The sequence below is a fragment of the Rattus rattus genome, chromosome 1 (assembly GCF_011064425.1).
Source record: "Rattus rattus isolate New Zealand chromosome 1, Rrattus_CSIRO_v1, whole genome shotgun sequence".
In the NCBI taxonomy this organism is placed as follows: domain Eukaryota; kingdom Metazoa; phylum Chordata; class Mammalia; order Rodentia; family Muridae; genus Rattus; species Rattus rattus.
In genome coordinates, this window is record NC_046154.1 from 118,914,597 (window position 1) to 118,939,120 (window position 24,524).

Genomic DNA, 24,524 nt, shown 5'->3' on the forward strand with positions numbered 1-24,524 from the left:
GCTCAATATAATGTCTCATTCATCAAAATGTTTCAGAAACAAATCTATGACTCAGTCTGAGACCATTTCTACTTAAGTACCTGCATATTCATTTAACCAAGTCCATCACTGACTTTATTATGAAAGCAAATCTAGATCTAAGCTCATCCTGGTGTTTACAGCATTAATACTGAGCTGAGCTTAGTTATGTGAGTACAGCAGGGAAAAAAGTGTCTTGTAAAGTTTATGTTGAAGGGTTTATTTGGAATCTGAAACTTCTTTTGTCATGTAGTATCCAAAAACATACGCTCAATCCAAAAAAGTGGGCAAGTTGGAAAGGAAAAGAGAAAGGTGCACCACTTAAATCTATTATACAAAACACTATATATCAAAAGAAAATGAAAAGAATTTGCAGTAGATGCCAGATTTGATCTGTATTCTTGGAATCCAGAACCTACATTCTCTGTGCTATATACAACTGGAAAGAATTAAATACAGCATTGTAGGAGAGATCTTTTTATTTTTTTGAAGTTGTAAAAATATTGACCTTTAATGGCTACAGATGAAAATGAAATGGTTTCAAAATATTATTCACTGTTCTGGAAGGATAGGTAAGTGAGTCAGTTGAATGTGATATATAAAAATGTTTGTTTATAAGCTTACAACCAATTACAGAACATGTTATATAGATGTTCCCACTTTATACTCAACTATTCCATTATTCTAAACCATATGTGTGCATCAACTAGACTGCAGATAGAACAGACTTGTCAGTCTTCAGTTTCAGACAATTAAGACAAGAGCACAGCACAGCAGGAATAGAGGAAGCAGTAAAAATATTCATTTAAGATCACAACCACAAAACAAACCTATAATAAGAAAATACCTAAGAATATTTTTTATTCATTTCTTTGCCTGTAATTCTTCATCACATTATTCAGAGGGAAATAACAAAAATACTACAGAACACAGAGGTGGTTTCCACACATATCTGGAAACTATATGAGGAGATTCAGAACCCAATTCTAACATTTCTTAGCTAGCTGGCCAAACTTATACAAGCTGTTTAACCCATTTTAGCCTATGTCTCTTAGGGGTAAAATATGAACACAAACAACATCATGACCTAAGATTATCAGCACAAGACTATCACTAACATTAACTACATTTTGTTATCTGCTAAAGAGAAATATTACTGTTAGCATAAATGATCATAAGTGTAATAAGAATCACAATTTGACTCCTTAAAGCACACACATTTTACACAGACCAGCCCACTGGTCTGGCATACTATGGCATGCTACTCAACTCACCATTTTAATCGCCATTCTTATCTCAGGTGTGTGTGTGTGGTGTGTGTGTGTGTGTGTGTGTGTGTGTGTGTGACAGAGACAGAAACAGAGATAGACAGAGAGACAGAAAATGAGACTGTCTCTATTATATCTTACTTATAATCAACAAACTTGCTTCAAAAAAATACTTTTAATTTTTATAAAAGAACATCTCCCTGTTTTATTTTGAAAAATGAAAGCCAGGCATATTAACTTTGGGCATGTTTCATAGGACAAACATTTGATAATGAAGTACTGAAAGTTTAGTTTAGTTACTATATGGATATGTCAATTTAAGAACAAATTACTTAGCTTTAGCTACTGGTATACACAACTGGTTAATTTCGCTATACATAACTATCGAAAATCATGGATATAAGATTTATTTTCAAACTAACTGGCAACTTACTACAGCATGCTTGACTAGATCTAACTTTGGGAATGGCAGCATTTAACTTTAATAGTTCTGTCATGATCTCTCTGCTCAAGAAGCATTATTAATTTATCTTGGTTTCGAGTCACTGAACCCCAGGCTAGGTAAATTGAGATGGTTGATCATCCAACCTGTTTTTAAGGATTACATATCTTAAGCCTTAAAAATAGATTCAACTGCCACCATTAAAATGCTAGTGTGCCTGCGAAAGTACATGTATCTGGAACAAGATTAGTGAAGGGGACCTAGAGAGGTGAATGAGAAGAAGGTCTTGGGTCTAAACCTTAAGTGTCAAAGTCTTAAGTTAAAGGAAGTCAATATCTAAAGAGAAAAAGGTATATGAAATATTAATTAAAGTATTAACTAAGGTATTAATTACAAGCAAATATTTCTATGGAAAGGAGTTTAATAGCAAATTCTTTTCTGTTGTCCCTGACCAATATATGTCTATGTAAGAAATAGTCTATGACAAAGACCTCAAAAATTCTGTAAATCATTTTATGAAAAATGTTTTAATTATTAAATACAAAGAAATAGGGGAGAAAAGACTAGGGGAAGAAAGTTCCAAGCACGCTTGTAATTTCAGCTTACCTAGGAAACCTAGCTTCCAGTTTCTGACCCTAATGTCGAAACTGTTACTAGACACTAACACTATCTAGACTGCACTGAAATTACTTGTACTTGGTTTGTACAAAGTCAATAAAAATGAGTTTAATTTCAGGTGGGGAAGATTCAAAAGGGAGGGTTGACAAAAATCAGTACTCATATATAAATTCTAAAAGAAGAAATTAAAGAATGATTTAATGACAAATGACAGTGGCCAATGCAATGTATATTTACTTCATGACTACTCCTTGATATCGTACATTCCAGAATTTAAAAAAAAAATATAAGAAGTGTTTTGGGTTACTAAACTAATATATTATAAAACAGAAAAAGGCAATTAAAATTATACAAGAAAGGGGTTGGGGATTTAGCTCAGTGGTAGAGCGCTTGCCTAGGAAGCGCAAGGCCCTGGGTTCGGTCCCCAGCTCTGAAAAAAAGAACCCCCAAAAAAAAAAAAAATTATACAAGAAAGTATGAAACGAAAGTACCTTTAGAGTGGTTAGGGAAGTATTTTAAAATAAAATTCTTAAGCTCCCAGAATTCTAGCAGACACCTAGCTCATAACTGAAGTTCATGTAATAACTAGAAACATTTATGTTCATGTTCAGCGAACACAGACAGCACATATGCCTTCAATCCTCTGCAATGGTTTCAGATATTCAGCTTTTTGGTGTGGAGAAATGGCTTAGTTTTCATATGTATCACTTCTATAAGCACATACACACACTCAAAGCCATATTTTTACATTATGATATTTACGCCAATTCAAGTTTTAAATAATCTTCACTAACAGAAAAGCAATTTATTCCCCAAATTAAAAAATATTCTACACCATAACCTTCCATAAAGGGTTACTTACATTATAGAACTTTACAGAGCTACAACATATTTAAAGATGAGATGAACAGTGCATTTAAAACTATTTTAAAGGAGGTCAAGTCTGACCTCTGGGCCATGAAGCACTACATTAACAGCGCTGTGGAAAGAAAAATGATAAGGTATGAAATGAGTGCTCAGAAACGAGGACCTTATCAGTGAGAATACGATTCAAGCCTGTAAGACAAATTGCTCGGCAAGGCAAGTCACCTTCCTGCTGTGAGGAGGATAGAGCTGCATTTCCAATACCACCAACTATCTCCTTCATCATGTCGCCTGGCTTGCTATCACACAGTCAAGGAGTGGCTTATAACTCCAAAGCATCTTCCACTTATTTTGAATACATTCTTTCAAAGTCACCAACTAAGATAATTATCTTTGTCCTCTAACTGACAAGTTCAGTCTTAAAAATAAAAATCTTTAAAGGACTTAATATGAATTACTTAGTTGACCCTTCAGAGAATCTCAGATTTGTAATAAATTATCATTTAAATCATTTTAAGTTTTTAGCTCCTATAGGTAAAATTTACACTATAAAATGCAGAAGTCGCACACCGCCTCATTTTAGTTCATACCTGAACAGTGACGGACTGTTTCAAAAGTTCTTCTACAAAGCTCCAATTTGATTCCATCTGTCTCTGAAAAAAAGAGAATACAGCTATGTTAAACTATTGCTCTTGATTACGTACATACTTAAAATTATGGTATAAGTGTAAAGTTCTATCGTTAAGATATCCTTGCAATGTCTTTATTTCTTACAGTAAAATCTTAGCTAACATACTTGGAAAAAATAAATCTATCATTGTTCTAATAGAAATCATATCTGGGCATATTTTATTTTATAAAAGTAGTACATCTATAGGCTTATCATATTTTAAATATTTAATTTGTTGTTACATATAATCTAACTGAAAAAAGTGATATAGCAATTATTTATTTTTAAGTTTACATGGCAGTGTTCTGAACTCTCCTTACATGAGATTTTCCTTCATTTTATTGTAATATCACAAATATAATCTACTTTATTAAACCTTTTATGTATTTTTACATATTAAAAAAAACCTTGGTATTCTTTCTTTCTGATTTCTTTCTGATTTTCTTTTTTGGTCAAATCTTGATAATGCCTTAATTTAGCAAATGGTCATCTATCTAGCAATTGCAATTCTATGCATGACTCTGTAGCAAGAAAGAAAGTGACAGTGGACTTTTAGGAACATTTACAACATTTCGCATTTCTAACAAGAAAGCCTGGAGAATGTTCTACCAGCATATCAGTGCATAGAAACTGAGATATGTGGGCAATGGTTAAAACCAGAAGAATGAAAAGCACTTTTTAAAAATCAAGCAATTTCTAATGCAGAAAAGATATAAAAAGTTTTTAAATTTAAAAAAGCAAATTAAAGATACAATACTTGGTGGTGTTCACTTTTGATACTAGCAGTCAGGAGGCAAATCTCTTTGAGTTCAAGAGCAGGCTGGTCTGATCTTGTTCCAGGCCAGACTGGGCTAGTAGGGAGGCCATCTCAATCAATCAATCAATCAATCAATCAATCAATTACTCAGTCAAGGTACAGACTCCTATCAGACTGTCAGATGACTGTATTTATAAAGATAAGCCCTACTTAATAAAAGATATATTCATATATATTCATTACTTGTGTTTTGAAAAGGCTGGAAAAATTCACATAAAATACTAGCTGCACTAAACCAATATTCCATTATTAAAAGAAATACAGTAACAGTAGTAGTCAGCAACCAAGACAGCCTTTTATGATCACTAACCCTTGGACTGAAGCATTTATATAATCCCCTCTGCTACTATAGATGGGATGCTTTCAACAGACGACCAATACCTATTGACAGTAGGTCACTTCCATGAAGCTTCCAACTTGATAATTTTGAACTTAATCAAGGAAACCCCCTACTGTGAGCAGGCTTGAAGCCCACAAGATAGGAAACCAAAACAAAATCTGCCCAAAGCCTCCAGCCCCAAGTAAGCCTCCAGGAAAATCCCGAGGCAGGAGCCACCTAGACAATGACCCCCCAAATTCTCCAAGTCTTAGAAACTGAGAGTGAGCTATGCATTGTTTCATTTCACTACCCCCTTTGTTACATAACAGTTATTAAAGTAATGACTTATTACTCAAAATAATCACTCATCTCGAGCCATTAGAATCCCAAAGCCTGGAAGGAGGTCTATCATACTAGAGAGTTTGAGGATATGACAGAGAAGAGGCTGGTCATACCCATGCAGTCTTAGGGCAGGATTTGATCCAACCTCATAAACCAATAGTGTGACTTTGGGTCACTGGCCTAGAGATCAACTATGAGGGCTAAGACAGGTCATGCATATGTAATGGGAGTCAAAAAAACAAAAAACAAAAAACTACAAAACTATGAACACTAAAGATAGAGCCTACCTTGGTTAAGAATACACTCTGAATACTGTCACACAGTGATGCCAGGTTAGTATGCTCTGACTCTCCATGAGAGAAAAAATGAAACTCTCCATTTGGTACTTCACCTGTTCTCTACCCTATGTACTTCTTACCTATCCTACTTTTCTTTTTTAATTTAATTTTTTAAACTATTCTTTGTTTTACAATCTGACCAGCCCCCACCTCCCAAGAAACCAAACACCCCTCTAATCTACTCTTCCTGGTTTTCTTTCTCTCTCTCTCTTTTTTTTTTTCCAGGAAAGGGAAGGTCTCCCACGGATATCAACCAGCCATGTATAAAACAACCTAAGATGAAAAGGGTCCCAAAAATAAGATCAAGCTACATAACAGTTAACATATGCACAGAGCCTAGGTCAGTCTCGAACAGACTCCCTGGGTGTTGGTTCAGTTTCTGTGATCCCTATGAGCCCTGGATAGTTGATTCTGATGATTTTCCTGTGGTGTTCTTGACCCCTTTGGTTCATACAATCCTTCCTCCACTTCTTCCAAAATTTCCTGAGCTCTACCTAATGTGTGGCTGTGGACCTCTGTATCCATTTCCACCAGTTGCTGGATAAAGCCTCTGTTGACAACTGGCATAGGCACCAATCTAGTAGTATAGCAGAATAACATTAGAAATCATTTCATTGACTTTTTTTCCCCATTCATGTATGGTTCTATCCTAGGTCTCTGGACTATCCAGCCTCTGGGTCTTAGACCTCCAGGCAGTATCAGGAATAAGTTTGTTCTAGTCACATGGGTCTAGTCACTTTACTCATAATAGCTAGAAATTAAAAACAACCTAGATGACCCTCAACTAAAGAATGAAAAAGAAAATGTGGTATATTTACACAATGGAGTATTACTCAGCTATTAAAAACAACGACATCGTGAAATCTGCAGACAAATGGATGGAACTAGGAAAAAATCCTGAGACATATGGTAACCTAAACCCAGAAAGAGAAACATGGTATGTATTCATTTATAAGTAGATATTAGTTCTAAAGTACAAGAGAAATATACTACAATCCACAGACCCAGAGAAGCCAAGAATCAAGGAGGGCTCAATGGGGGGAAAGAAAGGTAGATGACAGGACACATGAATCTCCCTGGGGAGGGGAAATAAAATAAATTTCAAGGCTTGAGGGGGACTAGAGGAACAAGAATAAGAGGAATCAGGTAGGGGGAGGATGGAGAGAGTACTGGGAGAGAAAATGGAATGGGGGTTGGGGGTGATATCTCAAGGACAAGGTAGAAAGCTAATACGAAAGAAACTCCCATGATATCTGTGAGGGTGATCTTAGGAAAGATTCTGACCAATGGGGTATAGAGAGCATGAACTGGCCAACTCCTGTAACCAAGCAAGACTTTCAGCACAGGGCCTGGATCACCAGCCACATAACCTTCAACCTACAATTTATCCTGCTTACTAGATGTGCTGGGGTAATAGCACAGCAATTATTAGAGTAGCCAACCAATGACTGGTCCAACTTGAGATCCATGCCTAGCTTGCTTTCTATTGCTGTGGTAAACACCATGACCAAAAGCACTTAGGGGAGAGAAGGGTTTATTCTATTTTACAACTTGTAGACCATTATGAAGAAAAGAAAAGGTCAACACCCTGGCAGAGTAATGTGGAACAGGACAGGGTTGACACAATTCAGTTTTTGTTTTACAAATGAATCGTGTTAATGAGTACATTTCAATTGTCCTATCAAGGCATTTAAGACACAAAAATGTCAGGAATGTAATTCTTACACAGATAATTTCGAAAATGTAGACTACATGATGGCTCTAATCTAAGCAAATTAAACTATGTATCAAAGAAGGTTGATGACAAAGATTGTACAAAGATCAACCTCAAGATGAAGGGCTACAAGCAACTAATGACTGCTAAGAGAGGGAAAGTTGGTCTTCTTGAGGGATGAGGCTTTCTCTGACCAACATCAAAGAACAAGTGGTCAGCCCTAAACACATAGGCATAGAAGCATCATTAGGTGGGCTCAGCAAGTTGTACTTATATATTTATACATATGAATACATGCAACAATAAAGAAAAAGAGAAAAGCTTTGTCTTAAAAAAAAAAAAGAAAGAAAAAGGTAACTACCGTGTCCAAATCCAACATAAGAAAATATAGTACCAAAAAAAAAAAAAAAAAGAAAAAAACCCAATAAAACTAAAAATATATTTTACTTCTACATAATTTAAATTTAAGCAGGACAGTGTTTTTCCTGCATATTACCTCTCACTATAATAATGCCCACATGTCAAGTTTCTAAAAGCCAAGTCACAGAGAGGTCATAAACCTGGACCTATGTTACCTATTTTTTGATTCTACCATTAGAAAGCAAGGTGCTCACTTAAGCTTTGTAAGCAATAGCCCCACTCGAAACAGAAACAGTCACTCCTACTTTCCACCTCCAGCAGACTACTTAGAAATTTGTGTAACTCTCATTTTAAGATTATATCTCATAACTTTTATTTTGTTACCATTTCAAATGCTTCAAAAAGGAACATCAATGCCTGATTGATCACCCCATGTTCTAGGTATAAAAAGGAGTCAAAATTGATTTTATAATCCCCAAAAGAACTTCTTTTCTTTAAATTGTGTTTGGTTTTAAAATAGATTGACTGAGATTTTAAGAGGATAACAAATTCTCATCTAGACTGAAAGAACTAGAGCTTCTAATAGAAGAACTGAGATGCTGTTTTGTTTTTACAGGCTTATAAAAATAATAATCATATCTGAAACATACTTAAAATGTAAAGATTTCACATCAAACTTTGGGGAAAGTTGGAACATCTAATTCAGTGCATAATATTTCTCTGGTAAAAACCACATAACCAATATTACGTCTTACCATCCCTCACACATTATTCTCCAGCGAAGTAAAGCATACTACTATATAACCACGTTCTACTGTACAGCTAGCTATATCAATATATCATAAAGAGGAAAAAGCATCAAGGCAGTTTTCAAATTTATGATCTAAAAATATTTCAGATCCAAACCAGCATCTGTATAGTTACTCTGAAGGTATCAACCAGTATGTCTTTATAGTAATGCATAAGAGTGACTAATTTCCTAATGAGGTAACTTGGAAATAAAAGTGAAAATCGGATAGGATGAATGTCAGCTAACATAAAATACCTACAGTAAATTGGAACTCACGTTTATTCTATCTCTATCCTATCCTATCTACCTCTAAAAAACAATCTTTTGGAGAATTCTTAAAAACAATCAAGTATGTCTAAGTGATAAAAGAAGGTGACCTTTAATCACCATGCATCTCTATTTCTGTACCTACAAAATGGATATATCATTTTCTCTCCTACTTTTTAACACACTAAAAAGTGAATAATCACTGGGATATTAAATACACTTTAAGTTCAAAATGCATTTCACACCCAATAAAAACCATTACTAGAGGAAAAAGCTAGACTTTTTTTTTTTTTTTTAAGCCATAACAAAGTTCAGAAATACTGGAAACTTCGAGCCCCAAAAGAAATACTTTCATTTTATTATATACAAAACCCACTGATTCATTTCTGAAGACATATGCTTTCCCTCTGACACTCTTGGAGAATTTATGACTAGAAGAAAACTTTGGAGCAATGCAAACCATGACTTTTCTACAAGGAAACAGAGGATCAAAAAGGCCTACACAGTTTACTGAAAGTCATACAAGTACTTATGAGCAGAAACAGGATTGAAGATCAAGACTTCTACCAACTGCTTTTCATTTATCAAACAATAAAAACATGAATTTTCAATTTTTCAAGATTAGTAGATGTTTATAGAAACATTATATAGAGAAAAAAAAACAAAAGAAAAGTAATTTCCCTATGACCTGAGCATATATAAATCTTACCATTTCATCCAATACACCATGGCGATCAATCTGGTACAATGATGCTACATGAACACTAATCCACCAACTAAAGCCTAATGGATCCTTGGCATGGGTTATAGAAACAGGTCTTCTTTGCTCACTTGATTTTTCAAAAAGTGTTTTAAGTAGTTTATTCAACCAATTCCAAAATGACTATAGAAACAAAAAGAACATGATTCAGTTAAATTATGACACTATTCAAATGACCTTTCCTGTTCATAATGAAATATACACACAAAACAGAACATCAATTATGAACACTGATGTATTTTATGCTTTAAAGGTATCTTTTCTCAACACCCTATAGAATGTTCTCAAAGTATATCTTTTAAATATATCATCTGGTAATCCTTACAGATGATTTTAAAACTAACATTTAAGCCAGTCTTATACTGAACTTCTATTTGCAAACTTACTGTATTTAGAAATGTTATCTTTTCAGTTGCATATACTTTTTACTAATCTGCCTATTCTTAATGATGATCTTGAAAATAACAGGACATGTTCAAATGTCTGGAAAAGAAAAGCAGCTGTTTTGTTCTTAGATAACTCATTCATGTCCAACCCAGTTTACATGCTAATATTATTATTATTTGAGAGTTTCTTTTTCAGGGAATTAAACCTAGGACTCTGTTGCCGGGCAAGTGCCCTTTCACTAAGCTCTATTTCAAAGATTTTTTTTTTTTTTTTTCATTTTGAGGCAGGTCCTGGCTAAGTTGCCAGGCTGGCCTTAAATTTACTCTATAGCCTACACTAAATTATTTATTTCCTATATTGTTTTTCTATACTCCACTCCTTTCCCACTCTAGTAGCACTGTTCTCCTGAACTACCTTGTAGCATTTAATGTTGTTCTACTGAGAACTGCTTTATTTTGCCTTTGTTGGCTGATGAGTAATTTTATTTGTTTGACTATATAATGAAGACGGTACTTCCACTGAATTGATTCTTCTGTTGCTAAGAAGTCAGCCATCAAATGGTTACTTTTCCTGTCTGTGTGATGCTAAGGAATGAAACCAAGCAATCTGTGTATGTTACACCCAGTCCCTCATTCTTTAATCTCTTTGTCTTTAAACTTTAGGACTTCACTGCCACGCACCACGTGATTCTTTCTTTAGTTATACTAAGCAGGATCTTTGGGTTTCTTGATTTGATTAGTTTACATTAAAAATGGAAAACTATTCTCCTGCTACTTTATTTGTTTTACTCCCCTCCTTTTCCAACTACAAAAAAATGCTTCCTTATTTCCTATTTGTGTTTCTCTCCTTTATATTATACACAATCTTTACTCAGTCTCCCTGGTACCATTATAAAACACTAAGCTGAATCACTTTAGCATCTTATAACATCATAAGATATTATGACAGTTTCTCAAGTTCCACTATGCAGAACATTGATGCTTTGATGTAACTGATAAATGACTGTTATCTCTTCATGATGACCTCACACATTTGGATCAAGAAAGCCCAAAAACATTTATTCTTTAACTGCATCTTATGAGAGGTGTGGTGACAAGTTTATCCTATTACTGGTTAACTTTGACTAGGTGGCATTTTCCAGATTGTTTAGATCTATGAGATTACTATTTCCTTCTTGGTAAGTAATAATACTATGTGGAGATATTTACAAAACTACAAACATATCTTACTTTATTTTAAGCTCTAAAGTAATAACGACAAATCTACTATTCCAGAGATTGAGGTAGAAGGCAATTTAGAGACCATCACAGTTACCCATACTAAAATTTTGTCTCAGCAAACACAAAACCAAACCAATACAAAAAGGGAAGTAATTTATCTTCAACTCAAGTTTTTGCACTATGCTAAGCAGTCAGTGAGAAATCTTGCTTAAAACAGTTACACTAACTGGTTTTCTGGTGCTTTCTTGACCTATATTTACCAGAAAAGAATCCCTTGTCCCTACTTACTTGTACCAGCATAGGTACTGTATAGGTTATAACCGTTTTCAACTATGTCTTATACAAGTCAAACTAACCCAGGTCTAATACAGGGCGATCTTCATTTGGGTTGTATTCTTCAGACATGTCCCATCATGTTTTGAGCAAACAATACTTGGCATAAGATGTTTCTGGCTAAATTTAATCTTTCATGGACCTGTCTAAAACCACTATTATTCCAAGAAGTCTCGCTGGTGTTCATTAGAAAGTGGTCATTTTTGAAACCAATCTGTATACACCAGCAATCTGCACCATTGTAGTTAGAATTGGCTACTTTTAGTGAAAAAGATAGGAAATGTATATATACAAACACACATCAATACCTACCTCTATTCTAATTCACCATTTCATTGCTTATACTAGCTTCTTTCCTTCCCATTATGTGACAAGCCTGAATCATATTATCCACAACATATTTAAGCTTCGTCACTTACAGACTAAAAATAGGTCTAAAATTGCCATGTCTCAAATAACAATGTAAAATAAAAAAATGTCTAAAACAGATTTCGCTTGTCTCCATCTAAGGCTCAGAAATAACCCTGTGGCACAGCTCTCTCGACCCAAAACTTACCCCTCCCACCCCCCTCCATCATGAGAAAGCTGGTCTCCCAGGAGTGCTGTCACTTCTAAATCCACAGGTGAGACAAACATTTTTGCTCCAAAAACTGGTCAAAGAGGGATGGAGGGATCAGCAACTTCCAGCAACTGCGGACAGGATCTCTCCAGCCTCCATCTGTGCCCCAGAGTTAACACAATGGCAAAGCTCTCCAGACCAAAGTTCCGCCCAGAGAGCTGGTCTCCAGGACTGCTCTCCCTCCTAAGATAACAGGCTCACAGGCCCATGGGAGGGACAAACTCCAGTCAGAGACAGCAAGACCAACTAACACCAGATAATCAAATGGAGAGAGGCAAGGGGAAGAAGAGAAGCCAAAGCTAACTAGCATCAACAGAACCCAGCTCTCCACTACAGCAAATCCTGGTTACCCCACCACACCAGAAAAGCAAGACTAAGATTTAAAGTCACAGTTCATGATGATGATTGAGGACTTTAAGAAGGACATAAACAACTCCCTTAAAGAAACACAGAACAACACAGATAAACAGGTAGAAGCCCTTAAAGGGAAAACTCAAAATTCTCTTAAAAAATTACAGGAAAATACAACCAAACAGGTGAAGGAATTGAACAAAACCATCCAGTATCTAAAAATGGAAATACGAACAATAAAGAAATCACAAAGAGAGACAACCCTGGAGATAGAAAACCTAGGAAAGAGATCAGGAGTCTTAGACGCAGGCATCACCAACAGAATATAAGAGATAGAAGAGAGAATTCAAGTGCAGAAGACTCCATAGAAAACATTGACACAATAGTCAAAGAAAATGAAAAATGCAAAAAACCCTTAACCCAAAACATCCAGGAAATCCAAGACACAATGAGAAGATCAAACCTAAGGTTAATAGGTATAAAAGCCAGTGAAGATTCCCAACTTAAAAAAGGGGTCAGTAAATACCGTCAACAAAATTACAGAAGAAAACTTCCCTAACCTAAAGAAAGGAGAACACATAATACTCAAAACACCAAACACACAAAGTAAAGAAAGAATATTAAAAACAGTAATAAAAAAAAGTCAAATAACATAAAGGCAGACCTATTAGAATAATACCAGACTTCTCACCAGAGACTCTAAAAGCCACAAGATCCTGGGCAGATGTCATACAGACCATAAGAGAACACAAATGCCAGCCCAGGCTACTCTGCCCTGCAAAACCCATAATTAACATTAATGGGGAAACCAAGACATTCCATGACGAAACCAAATTTACACAATATCATTACAAAACACCAGCCCTACAAAGGACAATAGATGGAAAACCCCAACACAAGGAGTGAAACTATACCCTAGAAAAAGCAATAAAGTAATCTTTCAACAAACTCAAAGGAAAACCCACACAGACATAATTCCAGGTCTGAAAAACAAAAATTGCGGGAAGTAACAATTACTTTTCTTTAATTCTTAACATAAATGGACTCAATTTCCCAATTAAAAGAAAAACATAGACTAACTGACTGGATACATAAAGAGGACCCAGAATTTTGCTGCATATAGAAAATGCACATCTGTGACAAAGACAGACATTACCTTAGAGTAAAAGACTGAAAATTTTTTGTTTTTCCAATCGAATGGTCCCAAGAAACAAGCTGGACTAGAAATTCTGATATCGAATACAATGGACTTTCAACCAAAAGCTATCAAAAAAGATAAGGACACTTCATATTCATCAAAGAAAAATCTGACAAGATGAACTCTCAACACTGAACATTTATGCTCCAAATGCAAGGGCACCCACATTCATAAAAAACTTTACTAAAGCTCAAAGCACACAATCATAGTGGGAGACTTTAACACCCACTGTCAAACAATGGATAGATCATGGAAACAAACTAAACAGAGACATAGTGAAACTAACAGATATTATGAACCTAGTAGAGCATGTGTCCTTGTTATATGTTTGAGCATCTTTTAATTATGCACAGGAATGGTATAGCTGGGTACTCAGGTAGCACTATGTTCATAGCATCTTTATTTATAATAGCCATAAGGTGGAAAGAACCCAGATGCCCTTGAACAGAGGAATGCATACAGAAAATATGATACATCTACACAATGGAGTACTACTCAGCTATCAAAAACAATGATTCATCAAATTCATAGGCAAATGGATTGAATTAGAAAATATCATCCTGAGTGAGGTAACTCGATCACAGAAAAACACACATGATATGCATTCACTGATAAGTGGATATTAGCCCAAAAGCTTAGAATATCCAAGATACAATCCACAGGCCACATGAAGCTCAAGAAGGAAGATCAAAGTGTGGATGCTTCGGTCCTTCTTCGAAGAGGGAATAAAATACTCAAGGGAATTAATATGGAGATAAAGTATGGGGAGAGACTAAAGGAAAGACCATCCACAGACTACCCCACCTATGGATCCATCCCATATACAGACACCAAAACCAGACACTATTGTAGATGCCAAGAAGTGCTTGCCGACAGGAGCCTGATATAGCTGTCTCCTGAGAGGCTCTGCCATAGTCTGACAAATACAGAGGTGGATGCTTGCAGCCAACCATTGGACTGAGCATTAATTGGGTTTCCAAAGGAGGAGTTAGAGAAAGAAGGGAAGGAGCAGAAAGGCTTTGCAACCCTTAGGAAGAACAATATTAACCAACGAGAGCCCCTAGAGCTTTCAGGGACCACCATCCATAGAGTACACATGCAGGGACCCAAAGCTCCAGCTGCATATGTAGCAGAGAATGGCCTTATCTGGTATCAATGAGAGAGGAAGCCTTTAGTCCTCTGGATGCTCGATGCCACAGTGTAGGGAAATACTAGGGTGGGGAGGCAGGAGTGGGTGGGTGGGGGTTTGGGGAGGACACTCATAGAAGCAGGGGGGGGAATGGGATAGGGGGTTCCCAGGGGGAAACCTGGAAAGGATAACATTTGAAATGTAAATAAATAAGTATCTCTTAAAAAATAGCAAGTGAAGATATAAGAGAAAGGTAGGATTATTGCAGGAGTTATTTTCTGAACTGATCCCAAGGAATGGCAATCTACTATGAGAGTAAAGGCACTATTGAAACACACACACACACACACACACACACACACACACACACACACGATTTCATTGTTAGCATGGCATGGTGATTCATCTCTATAATCAGAATGCTGAGACAGATAAGAGTACAAGTTCCAAGATAGCCTGGGCTAAATAGTGAAATCCTGTTGTTTATGGGTCTTTATAAAATTCTGTTTAGCAGTGTAAGTACACAGTCAAATCAGTATATTCTAACATTATCTAGATTATTATTTTCAACCTCTGTACTGTGTTTTTATCCATTTGAAATAAGTGGCTTCAATTATTTCTTTTTATATTCTGCTCAGTGCACTTTCTAAATACATTACTTTTGTGCATAGGAAACATTAACATGATTCTAAAATTAGAGATATATGAAAAGCCATCTGAAGCAGGGTAGCAAGAGAGAGAAATTTAAGGGAACATGCGGGGGAAAAAAAGACCCTCATTCATGTTTGAGGACTGCTCCCAGTTTAGAGTCAAATGACCAGCACAACAGACAGTGTGACAACATGAACAAGACCTGCAAAAGCTCAAGCCTGAGAAAATTCCAGCACTGAGGAGAGCAAATGCACACAAGGTTCACCTCTAGTCAAGCAGCATTTTACAACTGAAAGCTGTGGAGAGGGGTCCAGCACTTAGAGTGACACTGTCTATCAACTACAGTCAACAGCAGCCCCATGTAACTGAACTCTTATGTTGTTGGTGATGTTGGAGGCGTGAGTGTGTGTGTGTGTGTGTGTGTGTGTGTGTGTGTGTGTGTGTGTGTACCTTTTTTTTTAAGAGAAAGAACATGAGGTTGGGTGTGTAGCAGGTAGGGAAGGATCTGGAAGGAATTCGGGAAGAGGAAAGAAAGCATACGCTCAAATTTATATTGTATGAAACACTCAAAGAGTAAATATAAACATTTAAAAAGTTCAAGCATGGTTAGCATAGCTATGAATATTTCCAGTATAGAAACAGAATTTATTTTTTGGAAGAGATATTTCAAAGATATTTCGAGTTAAGAAAGGTAAAGTAGAAAAGAACACAGCTTAAGGTTTATATTTGAGTACAGCTTTGGACTTCCCCATATATAAAACTGCAGTTTTCTGGGAATTTCACAAAACTATACAAATCAGTGGTTTTCAACCTGTTGGTTGTGACCCCTCTGGAGAGTCAAACGATTGGGGTTGCCTAAGGCCATCAGAAGACACAGATATTTAACATTACAACTCCTAACAGTAGCAAAATTAGACTTCTAAAGTGGTAAAAAAAAATAAACTTATGGTTGGGGTCACCACAACATGAGGAAGTATATTAAAGGGTTGGAGCACTAGAAGATTGAGATTGTACTTACAGTAACAACATACTTTTTAACTCTAACCCCCCCCTCCCTCCGCCACGACTTTGAATTTTACTCTAAAAGCAGTAATCTCATAGAAGCACATCTGGAGTTACTTACTGTATGAACTCATTTAAATTAAGGATACACATTTAGAACTAAATTAAGCTCCTTTTACAACACTTTGAGATGCAGTATCAAAAGTCTCAAAAATCATATACACATAGCTATTATTAAGCTACTTAAGGGTTACTTGCTCTTGAGAAGACCATACTTGTGCTCTTGAGTGACTTGTAGACTTTGCCTAAGTGCCTTTTCCTAATGCCTAACTTACAACAGAACAAACAAATAAAAACCACTTAACTCTGTCCTGCACATCCTTCTCCATTAGCTAGCTCAGTGAATACACCTAATTCTTCCCTTTCACAGTGCCCCAGATAGATCTTGGGTCCCTTTCCAGTGCCCAAACCTAATCCAGGTCTGGACCACAACGAACCATGCAAACCAGCTACTCTATGTCTGCTTGACATCATTAACCTAATCCATAGCCAATCTCTAGACTCAACCTGACCCACATAATCTCTTTTCTACCTAGGCTTCTCTTTTCATATCAGACACAGATATAAAAAAGTCCACCTCCCAGATCTTTCAGGAAAAAAAAATTTTAAGAAAAATCTGTCACTCTGCTTCAGATGGAGTCCTATAAAAAAATGTTTGCCAATCATCTTAACTCCAGATAAATCCCGAGACATAAATCTAAAATTAAAGAATTAAGGTATTTTTTCTTTTTAAAAAGCCAGGCAGTAGTAGCACAGGCCTTTAATCCCAGAACACAGGAGGCAGAGGCAGGTAGGTGGATCTCTGTGAGTTCTAGACCATCCTGGTCTACAGATTTAATGCGGAATCTGCATGACCAAGCGCTGAAGGACTTTGTCCCCAATTGGTGTTTGACCATCATTAAAGATGACAGCAGCCAATGGCTGGGAAAAGGGAGACTGGGAGCAGGGGAGGTTGCAGGGGAGGAGAAAAGAATTGCCATGACTGGTGTGTGTGTGTGTGTGTGTGTGTGTGTGTGTGTGTGTGTGTGTGTGTGTGTGTCTGTCTGTCTGTCTGTCTGTCTGTGTGTCTGTCTGTCTGTCTGTCTGTCTCATTCTCATATCCAAATCGCTGTGGGGCAGGTGGCTGGAAGCACAACCTGCCGGGAGCATAAAACCGAGTAGCCAAACTCCACGCTACAATATTTTGTTAAAAATGTGTTTGCGCAGGTATTTGTATTTTCTTTCCTTGATATCTTTCTCATGTTATGTAACATCAATTGAGAGAACATCAAGTTTTGATATACTAAAAGGATGTCCTTCAAGGGACATTGCCACCTATTCTAAAACATGTAATGTGTTTCTGGTTATATATTGGTAATTATATCACAGTAGACATAATTATGGCCTAGTTAATATTTTTATTTGGAAATTAAGCATAACATAAGGAGACATGATTATGTGCCAAATCGACAAGGGGTAGACATGTGATGACTACTCTTGGTTACAACTTGATGCCATCTAGAATTAACTGAAACCTGGATAAACCTGTGAGGGACTTGAATCATTTGAAGGGGAAGATCTACACTAAACATGGGCCAAGCCTTCCAGTAGTACCCATATAAACATGAAAAAAAGAAGCTCTTGCTCGTTGCCTGCTTGCCCTCATTCTTGCAGGTGACTTTATTCTCTCACTTGTATTAAGAGTCTACTTTGGAATTCTGGAATATACTGAAAACCAGCTGAGACAGTTATCCAGACCCGGGCTGAACAACTACTGGATTCATGGACTTTCTATCAGGAGACAGCAACTGTTGGAATAGCTGAACTGTAAGCGTAAGCCACTCGAATAAACTCTTATATAGAGACTCATTTTATGAATTCTGTATCTCTAGAGATTCTTGACTAATAGGATAGCTAACCAAACAAACAAAAAAAAATCCTCAATACAAGGCATGAGAAGCCCTCTTTTGAATTGTTGTTCAGGTTTGCACATGAGACTCCCTTGGTCGCTTCCACACCAATGGAGGAAGATATACCTTTAAAAAACTGAAGACATGAATGCTTGACACACAGGGGACAAAGGACCCAGGGCCATCTGACCCAAAAGCCTCCTCCCTAAGGACTAGCTTTCATGGTACCTGAAGGCTCCATGCTAGTTTCCAGCTGAAGGAAGCAGCCAATAGTTCTACCAACTCTGACAACTATGAACTACATCAACCAACGGGATGAAAGCCATAAGGGTGTAGTACTGATACACATACCCTGGCAGTACCCAAGAGCTCTCTAGACTTAAGACCCAGGCAGAAGGAAATCACACCTGGTACTGGAAACCTAGCCAACTTATCTGGGCTAGTGCAGTCATAAATCGAAGACAAAACTACAACTGCCCCATACTTAATATGTAACTACAGTCTAAAATTCTGTTCTTATACCATAAATACATCTATTTCTCACTCCTGCAAAAGAAACTTATCATTCAAACAAACGGGGACTATTACAACAACACAACTGAAAAAATGCAAAGTGGTGGATCCCAGTCCCATCTGATGACATCTACAACAAATTAATGCACCTAAAGATCAGGGATCGTTTCAGAAGGGGATGGTGGTGATGAAAAGATTGTTAAGAGTCAGAGAAACAGGAAGTTTGCTGTGCCAGAGAAGCTACACCTGTCCTCAACATAGCTGCCTAGACACAATCAGAACAAGAATGACACCAAGAGGCATACTAATGTGGAGGGAAAGCTCAGGAGAATTCAACCCTACAGAAAGAGTTACAGGCAACTAAGGAATGGTAAAAGAGGGGGAAAAGTCTTCCCCAGAGAAAAGTACCAACACACACAAATATATATGAAACCACAATAAAGAAAAAGATTGTGTGAATCTAAATGAGAAAGGCACAGGAGAGGGGGCAGTTAGGGAGTTGATAAGGTTTGGAGTTAAATGATACAATTATAACCTTAAAAAAAAAACAAAACAAAACAACTCCAACTCTGCTTTTTACTGCCTCATCTTGAAATGCTTTTCTGAGGTGAGGTCGGGAACTCCAGCTGCACTTTAGAAGAGCTCTCTGAAAATAACTCCTCAGGCTCCCTAGTGCAGAGCCACTAGGCGGAGACAGACAGCAGATCTATCTCTGGCTCCTGCCCTGCTGCTGATAAACTTCTACATTAGCACCCAGCAATTTATGGTTTTAATTCACCAAGACCCATGGCTGCTTGTCATTCCAGTATATCTTGAGTATCCTGGCATATGTGCTCACACCCTTTTCTCTGCTTTCCTACATAAAATGATATACTATAATCCTTTGCATTCTGCTCATTTCATTTCACAATGTATTAGGGAAATCATATTGCTTTAGGATTCTTCCTCATTCTACTATGTATAATACACATACAGACACACACACATACACACTACACACACACACACACACACACACACACACACACACACACACACACACACACAGTAAAATATTTGTTGTGTCAACTTGATTAGGCGCAAGTCCCCAGATAGTAGATTAAATATTATACTGGATACACATTTTTAAATTTTCTGAAGTTGACATTTAAATTAGTAGACTTGGTAAAACAGATTGCCCTCCTTAATGTGTGTGAATCCCACCATTTAACCAGACATGTTACTGAAATTAAAAAGCTGCCCTCAAGATCAAGGAAGACTTCTTCAAGTTGGTGTGTGATTTATTTTTCCCTTCCTTCAAATTTGGAATGAAACTACATCTGCTGGCTTTCAGGACTTTGGACTCAGACTGAAACTTGTGTAGACTGTTCTCCTGGGTTGCCAGGTTCCACATACATGCCAAGATCAGCTTCTATAACTATGTTAGTCAATCTCTTATAACGTCCTTATATATTCTACTGATGCACATTCTCTGGAAGATACAGACTAATACAGCAGAATATTCAGGTATGCAAATATAATACTATGTATGCTTTGTGCAACCATTCTCCTACATAAGGAATTTAACATACAAACTAGTCACAAGTAAATATCAATTTTCCAACTTACTTCTGCAGCAGACCATTTACTTCTGTGGTCTAGAAGATGAATAATTAGAACCCATAATTCTTTAACACAGGAGCATGGGTAGTGACTAATCATTAATGCTTCTGAAGGCATAACCTAAAAAAGAAGCAGAGCTATTTACATGTCACATAGATGATTACTATAAAGAGTTAAAATATTTTCTCAATTTAAGAAAAAGTATCATTTCGCTAACTTAAAAAAAAAAAGTTCCTTTTACAAAGTACATGATAAACCTGATTTTCAGCTAAAGAAACAAAAAAGAAAGCTTTTTAAGCATTAGCTAAGCAGTACACATTTAAGATTCTGTTAGAAATAAGCTCTGTCACAACTACTAAAATAGTCCTAACTGTGTAATAGCAGCTAAAGAAAGTACAAAGGACATGAGTGCAAGTACCTTCTAGTTTAACATTCTTTACTCAACACCTGTTTGTATATGGTGGAATGAACCTCAGTTTACTTACTTGTATCTTTTCCATCTAACACACACACATACACACACACACACACACACACACACACACACACACACACACACACACACACACCCTGATAGAAATCTAGAAATAAACTTGCATTCATTATAAGGCAGCGTAAACATGCTTTAACCTACAACTTGGCAGAAATAAGAGTACACTGAAGTACACAGTGAGAATGGTTTCATGAATGCTTTTACCATAAAGATTTGATAAATATTTAACCTGATTCAAGTATTATGTAATATATATTTATTTCATTAATGTGTACTATTTTAACGTACCACTTTAAAAATTAACATTTGTATCAAAATTCTTGCCATATCTAGTTCCCAGATATTAGTACCCAAATACAAAACAAGAAACATTAACACAGAAACTATTTCAAGTTCTTATGTATTAACCATATGTATTAATAACTCTTAAAGCATTACCTTGTCATATCTGTTGAGTGACAGGCATATTAAGTCACAGAAAAGATGTTCACAATGTTCTTCAAAGAGGCTGACATTGGTTAAACTGTCGCCCGCCTGACTAATGAACTGACGACCATAAACAACTTGTTCTGCAAAAGAACATAAATTCTATTTTAAAACCTCAGATTGTATTAATTCTCACAAGAAAAAGAGTTATTTTAACTCTTTGGATTCTTCTAAAGTAAAATACAGTTTTAGGATTTTTGGTCTTTTTAAAAGTAAATTAAATTTGAGAATCACCAATTATGGATCCATGTATTACCTAAAAAAAACTTTTCCGATTCTAGATTCAGTTTAATTAACTTCTCTTGTATTAATGAGGCCATCTTTGAAAAGCATTATTGCTGTCACTTTAAAATAAAAGAAAAATATAAAAGTACTCATCCACAACTCTAAGACAACAGAGCTAAAACATTAGTTTTTGTTTTTGTTTTTTTTTTAATTGATGCTGGTATGCTTAGCACAAATGACTGTTTCATGGCATAAAACAGAGCAAACCGCTTCTTCTTCTTCTTCGGGAAAACACCAAATGGCGGATGATGCCGGTGCAGCGGGAGGGCCCGGAGGACCCGGGGGCCCAGGATTAGGAGGCCGCGGCGGCTTCCGCGGAGGATTCGGCAGCGGCCTTAGGGGCCGCGGTCGTGGCCGAGGCCGTGGCCGTGGCCGTGGTCGAGGCCGCGGGGCTCGTGGAGGTAAAGCTGAAGACAAGGAGTGGATCCCCGTCACCAAGCTGGGCCGCCTGGTTAAGGACATGAAGATCAAGTCCTTGGAGGAGATCTACCTGTTCTCCCTGCCCATTAAGGAGTCTGAGATTATTGACTTTTTCCTGGGTGCATCTCTAAAGGATGAAGTTCTGAAAATCATGCCAGTGCAGAAGCAGACTCGGGCTGGCCAGCGGACCAGGTTCAAGGCCTTTGTCGCTATTGGGGACTACAATGGCCACGTTGGTCTTGGTGTTAAGTGCTCCAAGGAGGTAGCCACTGCCATCCGAGGGGCCATCATCCTGGCCAAGCTTTCGATCGTCCCAGTGCGGAGAGGCTACTGGGGGAACAAGATTGGCAAGCCCCACACTGTGCCATGCAAGGTGACAGGCCGCTGTGGCTCTGTGCTGGTGCGTCTCATCCCCGCCCCCAGAGGCACTGGCATTGTCTCTGCTCCTGTGCCCAAGAAGCTACTGATGATGGCCGGTATAGATGACTGCTACACTTCAGCCAGGGGCTGCACTGCCACCCTGGGCAACTTTGCCAAGGCCACCTTTGATGCCATCTCCAAGACCTACAGCTACCTGACCCCTGACCTCTGGAAAGAGACTGTGTTCACCAAGTCTCCTTATCAGGAATTCACTGACCATCTTGTGAAAACCCACACCAGAGTCTCTGTTCAGAGGACCCAGGCTCCAGCTGTGGCTACCACATAAGGGTTTTTATACAAGAAAAATAAATGAATTAAGTCTGTTAAAAAAAAAACAAAAAAACAAAAAAAAAAAACAGAGCAAACTGAGGTAAACAATAACCAGAACCTGTACCTATATCACAGTATGTCTACTTGAATATTGTTCTAAATCGATGGAACAGTCATTATAAATCTGGGAATGCACTGTGTCCATGCAGTTATGTACATAAACAAAAACTAAGTATTGACATATAGATGTCTTTGGAAACTAAAATGCCAACAGCAATTTAAAAAACAAAACAAACAAACAAACAAACAAAAAACCCCACAGCATGGACGCACATGCCTTTAATCTCAGCACTCCAAAGGCAGAGACAGGGGATCTCTTTGAGTTTCAAGACAGCCTGGTCTTCATACTGAGGTCAGCCAGAGTAAACAGTTAAGTGAAATTCTTGTCTCAAGAAAAAGAAGACTGAATGAACAAAATATATCACAGAAACTGAAATATAACATTATTATCCATATAGATAAACTTCTAAAAAAAGTTAGAAAATTTGCAAAAAGACTAGACCAAAAATTAAAATTATGTAAAGATATTGACGTTAACTGATAACTAGAAAGCCACTGAAGAAAAAAAGACATTTGCTGTCTCTTTCCATGTATTAGCAACATAAACCCACTACTGGCAAGAGTCTAAAATAAAGGAACATAATCTATAACTAATGTCAGAACTTCAGGGCTCTATTCTATGTCTAAGGAAATATGTTATAGAACACGTATACAGATTAAAGGTGTATGTATTTGTGTTTTCTGGGAAACATTATTTCCAATATTAAAGGCAGATATGGCTAAATAAGTTTAGTGGATCTGAAGCACTCAGCCTTGGAAAAACTGAGCCACAGATGCTTTCACAAATAGATCTCTCAGAAGCTGCTAAATGGGAGCTGGGGAGGTATCTTATTGGTTAAAATGCTGCTGCACCAATACAAGAACTCAGCAAAAGCCACCAAGGGCTTATAATCCAATGGTAGGGAAGGAAGATTCTGGGGCATGTTGGTCAATCAGTTTGGCCTAAATGGCATGTCCAGGTTAAGTCAGTAAGAGACTTTGTTTCAGCCAGACAGTTGTGATGCACACCTTTAAATGTAGCACCTGGGAGGCAGAGGCAGGGGAATATCTGTGAGTTTGAGGCATGTCTGATCTACAGAGGGAGTTCCAGGACAGCCAGGGCTACACAGAAAAAAAAAAACAAAACAAACAAAACAAAAAAAAAAACAAAACAAAACAAACAAACAAAAAAAAAAAACCAAAAAACCAAAATCAAAAAACTGTCTCAAAACAGACCTTGTCTTAGCACACACACGAAAGCACACATGCACTTGTGCACAATCTGCTAAATGAAAGATGTACACCTTGGGTGAAACAGAGGCATAAATACTTATCTACTTTTTTTTTTTAAACATCACCAAGTACTTATAACTTAATATAACTGTTTATTTTCTTTTGAACAGGGTCTTACTATGTAATTCAGACTGAACCAAAACTCAGCATATAATCCAGGCTGACTTCATAATCCCCTGCCTCAGCTTCCTATGAGCTGGGATTACAGACCATATGC

The 24,524-nt window shown here is 37.1% G+C and overlaps 2 protein-coding genes across 3 annotated transcripts in view; one reads left to right on the top strand and one right to left on the bottom strand.

The window, feature by feature from the left end:
• The window catches only part of LOC116902795 (protein MMS22-like), a 112,448-nt gene that overhangs the window by 79,461 nt on the left and 8,463 nt on the right, over positions 1-24,524 (bottom strand). The window contains exons 7-10 of the mRNA XM_032905135.1: positions 21,473-21,603; positions 20,548-20,661; positions 9,537-9,710; positions 3,801-3,863 (exon numbers count right to left, since the gene is read on the bottom strand). Coding sequence (XP_032761026.1) covers positions 3,801-3,863; positions 9,537-9,710; positions 20,548-20,661; positions 21,473-21,603 — 482 coding nt within the window. The remainder of the gene's footprint in view (positions 1-3,800; positions 3,864-9,536; positions 9,711-20,547; positions 20,662-21,472; positions 21,604-24,524) is intronic.
• On the top strand, positions 22,021-22,980 carry LOC116902767 (40S ribosomal protein S2). 2 transcript variants are annotated; one of them, XM_032905118.1, is made up of 2 exons: positions 22,022-22,104; positions 22,189-22,936. In XM_032905118.1, the coding sequence occupies exons 1-2, from the start codon at positions 22,044-22,046 to the stop codon at positions 22,929-22,931; spliced, it is 804 nt and encodes a 267-aa protein (XP_032761009.1). In that variant the 5' UTR covers positions 22,022-22,043; the 3' UTR covers positions 22,932-22,936. The 2 variants fall into 2 exon arrangements, with proteins under 2 accessions (XP_032761004.1, XP_032761009.1); XM_032905113.1 differs by having other exon boundaries at positions 22,021-22,980.